The sequence below is a fragment of the Pholis gunnellus genome (assembly GCF_910591455.1).
Source record: "Pholis gunnellus genome assembly, chromosome: 5".
Lineage (NCBI taxonomy): Eukaryota > Metazoa > Chordata > Actinopteri > Perciformes > Pholidae > Pholis > Pholis gunnellus.
In genome coordinates, this window is record NC_136531.1 from 2,445,585 (window position 1) to 2,460,006 (window position 14,422).

Sequence of the window (14,422 nt, forward strand, 5' to 3'; positions counted from 1 at the left end):
GTGTGTGTGTGTGTGTGTGTGTGTGTGTGTGGAGGTGGGTGGGTCGAGGTGAAATAAAAGGAGAGGAAGTGGGGTGAGTCACTGAGGTTTGGGATGAAAGGGATGAGCGGGAGATGAAGGCTTCTGTAAAGTAAGCCTCACACAAACAAAGCAACCTCTTGCTATTGTGCCAACTACTGTCGTCTCTCAGAAGCAAAAAGCGTGTCGTTGCCAAAAAACGAGGCAAAAAACCCCCAAAAAAACTCTTTGGGACGAGGGCGTTGAGGACGGTTGGGCAAACAAGACACGTGACATCAACCCGGGAGACCGAGAGATATTTAAAGAATATAAATCGAAGGAGAAACGTTTAGTGTAACAAACAAAGAGGGACATTGAAAAGAGATCCAACCTTCACTTCCAATGAGAGTTAACTATGATCTCACCAGAGTGATACGGGAGTCTTGGAGCACTTTTATGAATTATGTGTGAAGAGTGAAAACTGTGAGACAGACGGTCGGTGGAGTCGATGCAGAACCAGACTGTCCGTCTAGAAATTACTTTGATATAATACTCGTTTGTTTTTTCCAGCTATACGTTTTCATGGGAAACATAATTGCTGCCTTTAGTCATCAAAGTCATATTTCTGGGGAAGCAGTGAGGGAGGACTGACACTGACGGGATCTGTCTCCTGAGTTCTGCATGCGGTTTGGTGAAGTTTGGAGAAACTTTTCAAAGTAAAAAAATGAAATAAAAAGTAAATTATTCTCGTTTGTGTTGTGTCAATGTTGTCACTTTTTAAAATATGGCACCAAAACCAGAAATCTCTCCCCTAACGTGTGCTGCTATAGCGCCTGTAAACCATAAACAGGTGGATATTGTAGGGAAAATGAATGCAATGTTGTACGTTTATGGTTCATTAATAACCTTTACTCCATAAGTTATTAAAAAAATAGACTGAATCAGGTGTCATTAAATGAGTAGTTATTTCTAAGAGATCACTGATCTAGAAACGTGTTTACTCATCCGACTGAATGTACTGAATGAAACGGAAGCGGTATGAGGAAGAAATAGCGGAAGATATAAAAGAGGAGGGAGGGGAACCGGACTGATGGGGGGATGGAACGGAGAGGTGGAAGGTGAGCGAGAGGAGGAGGAGGAGGGATATTAAAATGAATGATGTGCACTCTGGGAAGCAGAGGTGCATGCTGGCAGCAGAGTGGCGTCGCCCGAGCCAGCAAAGCAAACTGACTGATGCTGGCGCTAATACAACACAACAGAAAGACAAGTCAGTGAGGGAGAGATGGAGAGACGGAGAGACAGACGGGGGAGCAAAACATGTCTGACTGACCGCCCTGTCGACTCTCGTCTCTCAAACGTTTAACGTTCATGTGGTTCTGCAAAATACGTTTTTTTTCCAGCCTCGTTCTGATTCACGTGAACGAAGGAAGGAAAATGACTCTGGATTCGATAATTAGTGCATTTTACAACTTTTAGGCAGGCGGCAATGTCCTAAAAGCTGCATTCTCTCTGGTGTCCACCAGGGGGCGACTCCTCTGGTTGTATAGAAGTCTATGAGAAAATGACTCTACTTCTCTCTTGATTTATTACCTCAGTAAACATTGTAAACATGAGTTTATGGTCTCATTCTCTAGTTTCAAGTCTTCTTCAATACAGCATGATGTTCATTTAGTAAATGATGGTCCATTTAGAGTCACACAGACCATAAAGCAGGGGATGCTTTAAGGGCGGGGCTTACTGTGATTGGCAGGTCACTGCCGCCACCAGAGACGTATACGGCGTCTCTACATCGCTCCTCCAAAGTCCAAATATGGTCACTTCTGTTCATTGGTTGCAAAAACAACAACATGGCGACGGCTGTAATCACAGTCTACGGACTACGGAGTCGCCCCCTGGTGGTCAGTAGAGAGAATTCAAGTCTTAAGACGCATTGGCTTCACTCGGCAGAACTGGAGGTTGCCGCCTGGTTTAAACCATGATGAAGACATTTTATTACATTACGGTCATTTAGCGGACGCTTTTATCCAAAGCGACTTACAATTCAGATGATATGACATTTCTACAGCATAGGCACAGCTACGGGAGCAAAGACCTGCCATAGTCGAAAGCCATCGTTCTTTAAACATTTTCTCATGGAGAAGCAAAGTAACTAATAACAGGATTTTGTCACAACTTCCACATTGATCCCCAAAACATGAGAGCCTGAAGATGTCTTTTGTATATCTGGAGAATTATTCAAATTCTGAATTTAATCGACGAGAGGTCATTTAGTGGCCACCATATAAATCTATATATGTGAGGCTTTCAGCTTCTTCAGATGTTGTCTGACTGATACTCGTATTTCTTGCAGCTTCAGATGTCGCTGTGCTTAAACAATTAACTTTGGGAGAACTTCATCGAACTGATACGATGGCAAAACGCTACAAAAATAACACTAAAGTTGTAATGTACTATATATATATATATATATATATATACACTGCACTCTTGTTATTGAGTGAATCACTACCTGAAAGTTTTTTTTTTTAAATTTCTCTGCCATCTTTTTTCATAAGGTAATTTAAGGTACAGAAACCTGATTATTATGGTGCATGTAAATGCATTGCAACTTGATTTGTTTCCCTGTAAGCTGACTTCTTGTGTGGTCACAAAAGTCTTTTCATGACAACAGTGAAATCAGAAGAAAAGTAACTTTAATAACCGTCCAAAATAATTCAGCGCAACAAAAGAAATTGTGAACACAATCTTTGAAGACCGCTTGGTGCCTCGTGTCTCAGGACTAAATAAAATGTATGCAATGTTTGTGATGCACCTGATAGGAATGAGAATGAGTCTGTGGGAGCGTGTTGGAGGTGTGGAGGTGACAGCATTTGGCGAGATGTTGTAGCTTTGGCGTGAGGGCACTGCAAATATCGGCCTCCTCCCTCTGAGGAGGAAGAGGAGGAGGGACGTGAAAACAGAGAGGAGGAGGAGAAATATGCTGCTGTACTTTCATCAAGTTGTGGTTGTTTTTGTGGCGTTCGTATTACATACAAGCTGTTTATTATTGTACGTCTAGTTTGCCTTTTTTCTCTGTCATATATCGCTCGACTTCACAAATCCACTATACACTTTAAAATCTTTGAATTAGAACAGATTACAGGCAATAACTACACTAATAAAAACTCATCTGGTCAAAGTAATTATACTGTATCTGTGGTCAAAGTGTGAATTTTTTAGTTGCTGCGCACCGCTACACACGGAGCACACGATGAGACATGTGCAGTAAATGTAACGGCTTCGAGAAGGAGTTTATCGATCGTATGTGTCCTATTTGATGTGCCATGCATCCGTTTAGGGTGTGTAGCAACCGGCTTCTTCTCCATCACTTGAACTGTCGGCATGATGGAAAAGAAGAGACCGCTTTATTATATCACCAACGCATCCTCATCAGGCAGCAACCTGTCAGTTGCATTCTCTCTACTGACCAGCAGGGGGCGACTCCTCTGGTTGCAAAAAAGAAGTCCGATTGTATAGAAGTCTATGAGAAAAATGACTTCTCACCCTACTTTACCACCTCAGTAGAGAGAATGAAAGTTGTAAGACACTTCCGCATCGGCTTCACTCTGTAAAACAGGAGGTTTGTGTCGTCCGTCATGTGACTCAGACTCCATCTTCTTCAGGTTCATTTTCACTGTATAAATTGGTCGTGTGGATCGTCTGTATTGTAATTTGATCGGTTGATCTTCCTGGTTTTGTGCGGGGAGTTAAACAAGGACGGAGGATGTTGAATGCTGTTCAGACTGTAAAGCCCCCCTGAGACAAATTCATGATCTGTTATATTGGGCTATAATATAACTAAAAATTGACATTTCCACTTGATGCACACAGAACTGATGTGCCAGTTATTGCTTTTCACTTTGTTTGATAATGTGGTCACTGGGAACTTTTTAATGACATCCAAAAATGAAGACTGTTATATGATTGATTCCTCAAATTAATAAAAGTAAATGAAACCACCGGTTATAATTATTTCTACTTGCTGGAGGCTTTTACATTTTTAAATCTCCGTGTTTTAATGAGTTCTTTCTCACGTCCAGTGACGTCACATGATCCAAAAAAAACAAAGAGGCCCTTTCTCTTCTCAATCACAATGTCAAAGAGGGAAACGGCAGATTGATACGGCAAGTTTATGTAAAAATGAACAACGCAGCGGGTCTGCCAAGACAAAAAACACCAGCTCATGCTCGGCAGGTCAACTCTTCCCTCTGACCGTGGCTTTTGCCTATTTTAGCCTCACGTTTCACAAACCACAGGCTTTCTCAGCTTACTGTGACCTTTGAGCAATGTCACAGCCTAAAAAAAGCACATTTTACAGTAACTGAGCGCCGGTGGCAGCGAAGGGGTTAAAAGAAACATGAGAATGAGGAGGACGGAGTCTGGTTTGACATTCAAGGCTGGCTTCAGAAACATAAAACAGGGTATTAGACTCTAAAGTGGACATACACGAGTTGTGTACCATTAATAACTAATTAAACGCAATCAAGAGGTTCTCAGACAAGTCAAAAATAAAATATATCATAAAGTATTGATTAGAGTTAAAGTTACTTTAAGGAACCTTTATTTTGTGTTGATTCTGTGCTGCTGCTGCCGGGAGCAGAGCGCTCCTCCTCCCGCCGGAGCTTCCAGCTGCAGGTCCGAGGCTGCAGGGAGGCCGGATCTGGGACCGGTCTCTGCTGGAGGATCTGGGTCCGTCCACAGTGGACCGGTCTCCGGTGGAGGCCCCCGTTGGAGTCTCCACCAGAGTTTTATCTTATTTTCGGGAAAACGACCCGGTGGCACCGATTGACGAGCATTAAGAGAAACGAGCCCATCTTCTCGCTGATGGTCTCGTTGACCGATGAAGGTCTCATAGAGGATCGGGATTAAACGGAGACTGGTTCATAACCAGTTAAAAACTCCTTGAAAGAACTTTAAATAATCAAAACAGAGTGTAAAAAGAAATATAAAGCTGCACTTTTTCCCCAATCAATTGGTATAAATAGGAAAACGCTTTCTTTATTTTCTATTTAGTTTCTTTTACCCAAATTGTAAATGTGATGAGGGAAATAGAGAGTTTTGCTCAGGTAAGTATCGGGAAAAGGAAATCTAAGAAACTGAAAGTAGATCTTTCATTTTGGAGGTCAGGTCAGTCTCCAAACACACGACCTCAAGAGTCTCTCCAGTCGTTCCGGTTGATGAAGCAGAGTCTGTCACCCCGACTCCTCTACAGGGAACAGTGCAAAACAACATGGATTGTGAATAGAGCACTGAGCTGCTTTTTATTCACAGTTTATTTTCAGTTGGATTTTTACTGATGGCTCTCAGAGCGACCCTCTTGTGTTATATATTAATCGTCTGTATATACATTTTCTTACTTTGATTTGCTTTATTTGTCTGTTGTTACACTATTTTCCCTCCCGGGGGGATCTACCTTTTCACTTTTTCACCTCCTCTGAAATTGATTTTTATCTTCTTTTTTTTGTTGGCAACAGAGGGAATCTCTGTGTTCTGCCAATAATGGACGCAGTGAACTGATCTGGTGCCAGAGACGGCGAGACAGCGGAGACGGGTGAAGCAGCAGAAGCAGTAAACATGCTCTCAATCACAGTTGGGTGGAGGCAGCGACTGGTTCTGCAGCAGTAAATGGTGTGATCAACTAGTCGGCATGGACTACTTTAGAGTCTGGGGGGGGGGCAGAGAGGCAGACAGAGACAAGGGACCAGAGGCTAATAAAATCCTTCTAACCCTTCGGCAAGCTTTCCATCCATGGATGTGCTGCATGACGGGGTAAGTGGGGTTTTAACCTGTCACGTCTAATAAAAATCTGTTAGCCAGCCCCCCCCACCCTCCGGGCTTCGCTGACACACCTGGTCTGATCTGCAACTGGGTCAGCGGCTGTCCACCTGCCCGTCTTTCTGCTTGTTTGTCCGTCACAAAAAAACAAAAGAAACGGGACAGTTTTAAAGTCTTTCTGTCACAACCCACGGCCTCCGTTTCAAGGCTCAGGACTCAAGGACTTGTTATGGGGGAAAGCCGGTAATAGAGCCAAACTCGCTTTCATTTCACTGATTACTTCCTCTCCTCTGTTTGAAGGTGTGTTTAGTCGATCAAATCTGCTGCCGTTGGAGTCCGATTGCGAGAGAAAACCCTTCGGACTCTCTGATCTTCTGTGACGCACTTTTGAGACAGATGCTACACGAAGAGCTTCCCCCGCTAAAGATCAAATACGGCTGCTATGAAGTTCCCATATCATGAAAACCACACACCGTGTGACGTATTAAGTTGCATCATTTCAAACCTTGAATTGGAGCGATATGGTGAATATCAAATATCATGATATTTTCGACCAAATACCTCGATAAAGATAATCATCAGTAACGTGGATATAATGACGAAGTTGGGTAAAGGCAAATAATAGAAGAGCTACACGAGTCTGGTGAGTTCAGAATATCACTTTACTGTAATGCAGCCTTTAAAACCCCTTTTGCCATATTATGATATTCAAAATTAAAGATGATATCTAGTCTCATATCACGACATCGACATTAAAAGAAAAATATTGCCCAGCCTCAATTCCAACCCACCGCACGCTGCATCTTTTCAACAGAAAATAAGAACACACGTTGAATGTTTTCAGCGTTACGAGTCTGCATAGGGCTGAGAAAAGCAAAAAAATAAATGACTTTTCTTGCTTAGCTGGCAACAGTCTCCAAGTGATTATGAAAAATACTGCTTGTGCTGTTAAAGAAAACATTCTATAAGCTTTCAGAGACGTACAATCAATGAAGACACAAAGCTATTGATTTTCTTAGTTGTTTGAATCACGTTCGGACTAAAAGCTCCGACGCTATTTGGACACAAACGTATCGATCTCGCAATGAATCTTATGGCTTCCTAATTCTTGGGGCCACGTTACCGTGCGATGCATCTGCAAACGTTTAGCTCTGCTCTCCAATCCTTGGATTCAAACAGAGCTGAAGAACTAACCTCACTGAAGCGTTGCTTTTGTCCAATCTGCTCATCTCTATTGCGCGACACAAAAGGAGACGGAACCGATCCTTTGCCTCACCTGCAACGTCAATCGTGAGATGTTGATAAAAAACTACAATGAGTCCTCATATCCTCGACTTGAGGATGCTTTCCCGAAGAAATTACAAAGTCTGATTTATGAAGCAGCCTGTCTTAGTCTGGCCGGAGCTGCTTTCAAAACTCGCATATCAAAAGTGCCGAATACCAGACGGTGTTTATAGCTGTCCAAGGCTTCTCTTTGACAAACAACCCTCTGTAAGTTAAGAGGACTTTGTCTGCACAGCCTGTCTTTGAAAAGTTAAGCTCAGGTGAACAGGGACCTTGTTAGGACTGCTAGATCCCAGATATGATTACCGCAGGTAGTGTCGAACAATAGTGATTACGTTTAATGGCTCTTCCTCTGTCTCTAGGTAACCTGTACAGAGCCCTGTGTTTTGGTAGGCAACGGGGAAGCCCATACGAGATATACGGGTTGTGCAGGATAATGAAGGATGCCTGTATGGGGAACAGGAAGGGGGAGGAGGGGGAGGGAATGTGAGAGGCAGATAGAGGATGGATATGTTCACCTTACAACCAGGTGGAGGGAGCGCACTCCTTGATGTCCTGACCGTGATGCAATTACCATCTGCGTCAGTTCAGCTCCAGTTACGTTCCCAGATAAACATTTGAATCAATGCATTGAATCAAGTGAATACATATATAACATGAAACGGTACACTCGAAGTAACTAACCCACTGAGAATTATCACCCAACTCTGCAGCTCCACTGAACATGTCAGCCTCTCTAGAGGCTAACTTCTCTCCTTCTCATTTCCAGCAACAGCTGTTTTCAACAAACACGTTTTGATTGCACATCCACAGGTTGGGGGGGTGCATGAAACTCCCAGTTAGGGTGAGTATACAAACGATCCCTTAAATTACTTCTTACGTCTTTGATAGATACTAAAAGGTACAAGCCTGTGTGTATAATAAAAACATCGGTGGAAGAGTCAACTACGACCCTCAAGTTTGTTTTAAAGCTTAATATTTTGCCAGCAGAACCTGATAATATATCATAAAAATAATATATAAAACGTGAACCGTACTCACTCCCACTGCTTCCTCCTGGCCTGCGGCGTGTTAAGCAGCTTGTGAGCCTGGTGGGCCATGATGACGTCGCGGTGGTCCACCACTCCTCCCCTCCGGCGGATCAGCGGGACCGTGGGGTCGGTGCTGCTGGTAACCAGGGACAGGGAGCCCCGGCCGGAGCGAACCCCGTAGCCGCCGCCGCCGCCGCCTCCGCCGCCTCCGCCGGTAAAGGGCACGTCTCTGTACTGCTCCACCCGCACATCGTAGACGGCGTGATAGTAGGTGGGGTTGGGGCCCACGCTGCTCCCGCTGATTGGGGGAGGCTTGCAGCGTAGCGGCCGTTGGAGGCCCTGAGAGGAGGAGCGGGTGGAAGTCTGGGGCCACCCCACCGAGCCGCCATGGTCCGGATAGAGGGGGGACAGCATGGAGCTGGAGGAAGAGGAGATGGAGACAGATGAGGAAGGAGCAGCAAAGTCTCCGACAAAATTGTGTTCCCGTACGACATAACTGCACTCTACGCTTCGGGGGGAAAACGTATTTTCTCCTGGATTGCGTTTGTTTATCGAGGTACTGACTCTCATCCCGACTGCTTCAGACTCGGCGGCAAACCGCCCCCACTGTGGACTTTTTGGTGAATGAATCAAACATCACCGGTCAACATTTACAAAATCGATATGTTGGGTAACCTGCTGCAGCTTAGTTGCACCAAACATATTTTAGGATGATTTTTTGTGACTTTTTTTTGGACCAAAAGTAGCATCAGAGGGCGACCACAACCACCATCTTGGATGTAGAGAGGAACCGTCAAGGAGGAAATGAGTTCAGAGATTATATTTGTGAATGGAAAATAGAAGAAAGGGTGGAAGGAAGGAGAGGATGTGGAACGAGAGAGGCTCTGGAGGAACAAGGGAACAGAAGAGGGGAAATAGAGTCAAGGAGTTAGAGTAAAAGTGTTGAAAAGGAAAGAAAAAGCGTAACAAGAGAGGAGATAATGGAAACACAGTTCCTTCAATCCAATGCTCACTCATACAAATAATAACACCATCCACAGTGATACTACTTATTCAGTAAGAGGACAAGCTGCTTCCAAAGATACTCCCTTTATGAACACCAACAACTTTCAAAGTTGGCATTAGCAATGGAATGAAAAACAACAACAACCCAGATATCATCACTTAAATAAGCCACTAAAAACACAAAGCTTCAGCAGCTTCACAACCACAGCAGTGTTTGAATAGAAGAATGTCTTCAGAAAAAGCTTGTCCAGAAACACCATTTTAGATTATTTACTGAATCTGTACGCAGACATCATAGCGTAGCGTCGACCTCTGCTACATGTACTCATGTAGTCTCATTATCAGGCTGGGTTTGTGTATTTGGAGCGTGTCATGGTTAAACAATGTGTTCTGGTGTGAAGGAGCTTCTAAAATGTTACATTTCTACGTAAAAAAACCTGTGAAGCTAACATTAGCGGAGTACGTTAGCACATCATTAGCTAGCCTTAGCACTTCTATGCTATACGCTAACTAATGAAGGTATACTGAACCAATACACATGCTGCTTTTGCTTTTAGATGATTGTAACAGTGAATAAAGAGGAACAGTGTCGTTCCTTAATTTCATTGTCTTCTGTCTGGATCTCCAGGCTGATGAGGTGGTTCACTTTAGCTTCCATCTTTATCCTTTAAAACATTATAGACCCATCTATCTGCTTCTCTCTGAAATCACTTTCTTTTTTTTCCCCAAAAATGTGATAATATTGATGCAACTCTACATACTACAATTCTACATAGTATAGCTCTACAAAACAGGGAACTACTACACCTCTACATACTGTAGCTCTACAAACAGGGAACTACTACAACTCTACATACTACAGATCTACAGAACAGGGAACGTATTTCTGACAGCTTGACGGAGTTAATCTGGGTTTTTGCAGAATCATCCAATTCTCCATTTTTTTGTTAACCCCTTGTGAACTTCTTGTCCACATCACGCAAGTGAATTCAAGGTCAGGACAGTCACTCTAGAAATGAATGTCTATACATTTCCAGTTACACCTTTAACCTTCCATACCATTTCAGTTCCCCTATCTCCTGTTTATTGTGTAGTTAGCATTGGTGATTGTGACATATGGCAGGTAAACGTCTCAGGATGTCTATTCAGTTTTCCTTACTAAAAATGCAGTTTTTCAACTTGATATGTTAGAAATAAATACAAACCGGAGGGTATAGTCGGAAAAAAAAGAGTAAACTAATGTTTCTTGCCCTCGGTAAGTAAGAAACTGAAATAAGAGTGAGAAAAGATGAAGAATATGAATCCACATATAGAGCGGGGGTGCATTAAACACACAGACACTCAATACAAATACAGAGGACAAACAACAATGAGAGGTATGGAGAGAAACGGAGGAAAGAAAAGAAGGGTGGACAGGAAGATAAAGGGGAAACGCTCTAAATTAAACGCCTGCAAAGAGTAATGACGCTAAACTGGCTTTTTCATTTTTACTTCAGACCTGCACAAAAAAAACAGCTCCTGGTTTGTTTGTGTGTGTGTGTGTGTGTGTGTGTGTGTGTGTGTGTGTGTGTGTGTGTGTGTGTGTGTGTGTGTGTGTGTGTGTGTGTGTGTGTGTTCACGTTCATGTGTGTCAGTGCATTTGTGTGTGTATGTGTGTGCAGGAACGTATTGTAAACAGCAGTTTTCCTCACCAGTTATCTGCTGAGAGTGCATTACACATTATTTCTCCCTGACATGGTGTAAAGCGAAAACTAATTCACGGAGACAGGCGCGCACACACACAGATTTACGCTCACACACTGCAGGTACAATGATGAGACATACTGCTATGGTAAGGACTTTGTCGGGTGATTGAGGGTGTGTGTGTGTGTGTGTGCGCCGCAGGGCTTGAATAACACAGGTCTGGTTGTATTAGTGGGAGCAGAAGAGAACACAAACTCAGGACCAGGGACATAACACGGAGCAAGGGCAAACGGCCCTAACACCGACGAGAGAGGACACGAAGAGGTGGGGAGATTATGAGGGGAGACAGGGAGGGTTGATGGACAGATAAAGAGGAGGGTGAGAGGGCAACAGATGAGCGTGAAAGAGGAAGACAGTAACGGAGGACAGAAAGAAAAAGTTATAGTGAGTGACAAAAAAACATGCACCCCCAAAGGCACAATGGTATGATGGAGAGAGCCCTTTAATGAAATGTACAGAGGCAGCAAAAGATGAGCAGGATGAGGGAGAAAGAGTGGGAGAGATTAGGGGGACCTGACAGATGAATGGACGAATGACTAATCGACAGAGATAGACAGCGATGAAGCAAAATCCTCTCTCTCGTTCAGTCGTTGTGTTTCCCTTTAGCAGAAGAGATGGGGAGGTTCTATTCTAGCTTAGCAGGGAACTCTACATACTACAGATCTACAAACAGGGAACTACTACAACTCTACATATTACAGATCTACAGAACTACTACAACTCTACATACTGTAGCTCTACAAACAGGGAACTACTACAACTCTACATACTATAGCTCTACAAAACAGGGAACTACTACAATTCTACATACTATAGCTCTACAAAACAGGGAACTACTACAACTCTACATACTATAGCTCTACAAAACAGGGAACTACTACAACTCTACATACTACAGATCTACAGAACAGGGAACTACTACAACTCTACATACTGTAGCTCTACAGAACAGGGAACTACTACAACTCTACATACTATAGCTCTACAAAACAGGGAACTACTACAACTCTACATACTGTAGCTCTACAGAACAGGGAACTACTACAACTCTACATACTGTAGCTCTACAGAACAGGGAACTACTACAACTCTACATACTATAGCTCTACAAAACAGGGAACTACTACAACTCTACATACTACAGATCTACAGAACAGGGAACTACTACAACTCTACATACTGTAGCTCTACAGAACAGGGAACTACTACAACTCTACATACTGTAGCTCTACAAAACAGGGAACTACTACAACTCTACATACTGTAGCTCTACAGAACAGGGAACTACTACAACTCTACATACTGTAGCTCTACAAAACAGGGAACTACTACAACTCTACATACTGTAGCTCTACAGAACAGGGAACTACTACAACTCTACATACTGTAGCTCTACAGAACAGGGAACTACTACAACTCTACATACTGTAGCTCTACAAAACAGGGAACTACTACAACTCTACATACTGTAGCTCTACAGAACAGGGAACTACTACAACTCTACATACTGTAGCTCTACAGAACAGGGAACTACTACAACTCTACATACTATAGCTCTACAAAACAGGGAACTACTACAACTCTACATATTACAGATCTACAGAACTGCTACAACTCTACATACTGTAGCTCTACAAACAGGGAACTACTACAACTCTACATACTATAGCTCTACAAAACAGGGAACTACTACAATTCTACATACTATAGCTCTACAAAACAGGGAACTACTACAACTCTACATACTATAGCTCTACAAAACAGGGAACTACTACAACTCTACATACTACAGATCTACAGAACAGGGAACTACTACAACTCTACATACTGTAGCTCTACAGAACAGGGAACTACTACAACTCTACATACTATAGCTCTACAAAACAGGGAACTACTACAACTCTACATACTGTAGCTCTACAGAACAGGGAACTACTACAACTCTACATACTGTAGCTCTACAGAACAGGGAACTACTACAACTCTACATACTATAGCTCTACAAAACAGGGAACTACTACAACTCTACATACTACAGATCTACAGAACAGGGAACTACTACAACTCTACATACTGTAGCTCTACAGAACAGGGAACTACTACAACTCTACATACTGTAGCTCTACAAAACAGGGAACTACTACAACTCTACATACTGTAGCTCTACAGAACAGGGAACTACTACAACTCTACATACTGTAGCTCTACAAAACAGGGAACTACTACAACTCTACATACTGTAGCTCTACAGAACAGGGAACTACTACAACTCTACATACTGTAGCTCTACAGAACAGGGAACTACTACAACTCTACATACTGTAGCTCTACAAAACAGGGAACTACTACAACTCTACATACTGTAGCTCTACAGAACAGGGAACTACTACAACTCTACATACTGTAGCTCTACAGAACAGGGAACTACTACAACTCTACATACTATAGCTCTACAAAACAGGGAACTACTACAACTCTTCATACTACAGATCAGGTCAGCGTTGATGAATTCATACTTCACCTTTTGTATCTCAGTTTCGTGTAGATGCACGATTCTGAATCTGATTTTGTCCACAACACAAATACCACAAACAACTTACTTGTCTTCATACTCGGTAAAAGCAGCTTTATAAAATACCTGAAATAAAGCCTACATTTAGACATTAGATCTACAGTGCAGTCATGATGATACAATTCACAGATATTGGTAATTAAACTGCTCGGTTAGTAATCAGGCAAGGAACTGTCATCGCAGACAGTTAAGTGAATGAACTGATTCATCCTGCCGAGTGCTGATACGTCACCGACGTCAGAACCTTCAGTTTCCAACGTGACACCAATAAACAGCAGAGATGAACAGCCAGACTCAGCTCAATTTAATGAACACGACTCACCCTGAATTTGTAATGGAGATTTAATTCAAAATATTTTCTTCATGGGGTGTCTGTCCTCTCTATTTAATCTGGCTACACATCGGGGGGGTTGGTAAGACCAGTGATCATAGTTGTGTTATAAATGTGTCACTTGCAGTGTGTGCAGATGCACAGAGAAGAGGAAGTCAAAGAGTGAGCATTGGTTTGGTTCATCTAAGAGGGACGGAGAAGAGAAACAGGGAGCAATGCCTCAAAGTCACAGAAGCTGGATTTTGATTGGAAGGTCAATGAACTGAATCCCTGAGCAGCGCCGGGAGAAATCTGGCAAAGGGAATGTGGATGAGCAAAACCTTTTCCTACAGTTGAGGAGCTACCAGGGCCATAATTTCTCTAAATCTACTGTGAAAAACACCTTTTCATCAATACAGTAGGCTAAGGAGTGGGAACTCAGCAGAGGAAGAGCTGACTGGCCAAGTTATTTTGCATCTGTCAGGTCAAGAGAGGATGTTTTACTTGACAGCTGCATCTAAATGCATGAATGCATCTTTACGGCATAATAGACTCGTATCTTTTGCCTCGTGTACGCCTAACGTCCACACTATTCTCTAGTTTTAAATCCCCAAAAACTGAGGCGTTTGTTTGAAAACTCCATAAAGCAGATACCTGCCCATTAAT

General features: G+C 42.8%; 1 protein-coding gene across 1 annotated transcript in view; it reads right to left on the minus strand.

Moving 5' to 3' along the window:
• cacna1ab (calcium channel, voltage-dependent, P/Q type, alpha 1A subunit, b) overlaps positions 1 to 8,540 on the minus strand; it is a gene marked incomplete at both ends in the record, with an annotated part of 141,531 nt that extends 132,991 nt beyond the window's left edge. Inside the window, 1 exon segment of the mRNA XM_079159692.1 lies at positions 8,137 to 8,540. Coding sequence (XP_079015818.1) covers positions 8,137 to 8,540 — 404 coding nt within the window.
• Between the last annotated feature and the right edge of the window lie 5,882 nt (positions 8,541 to 14,422).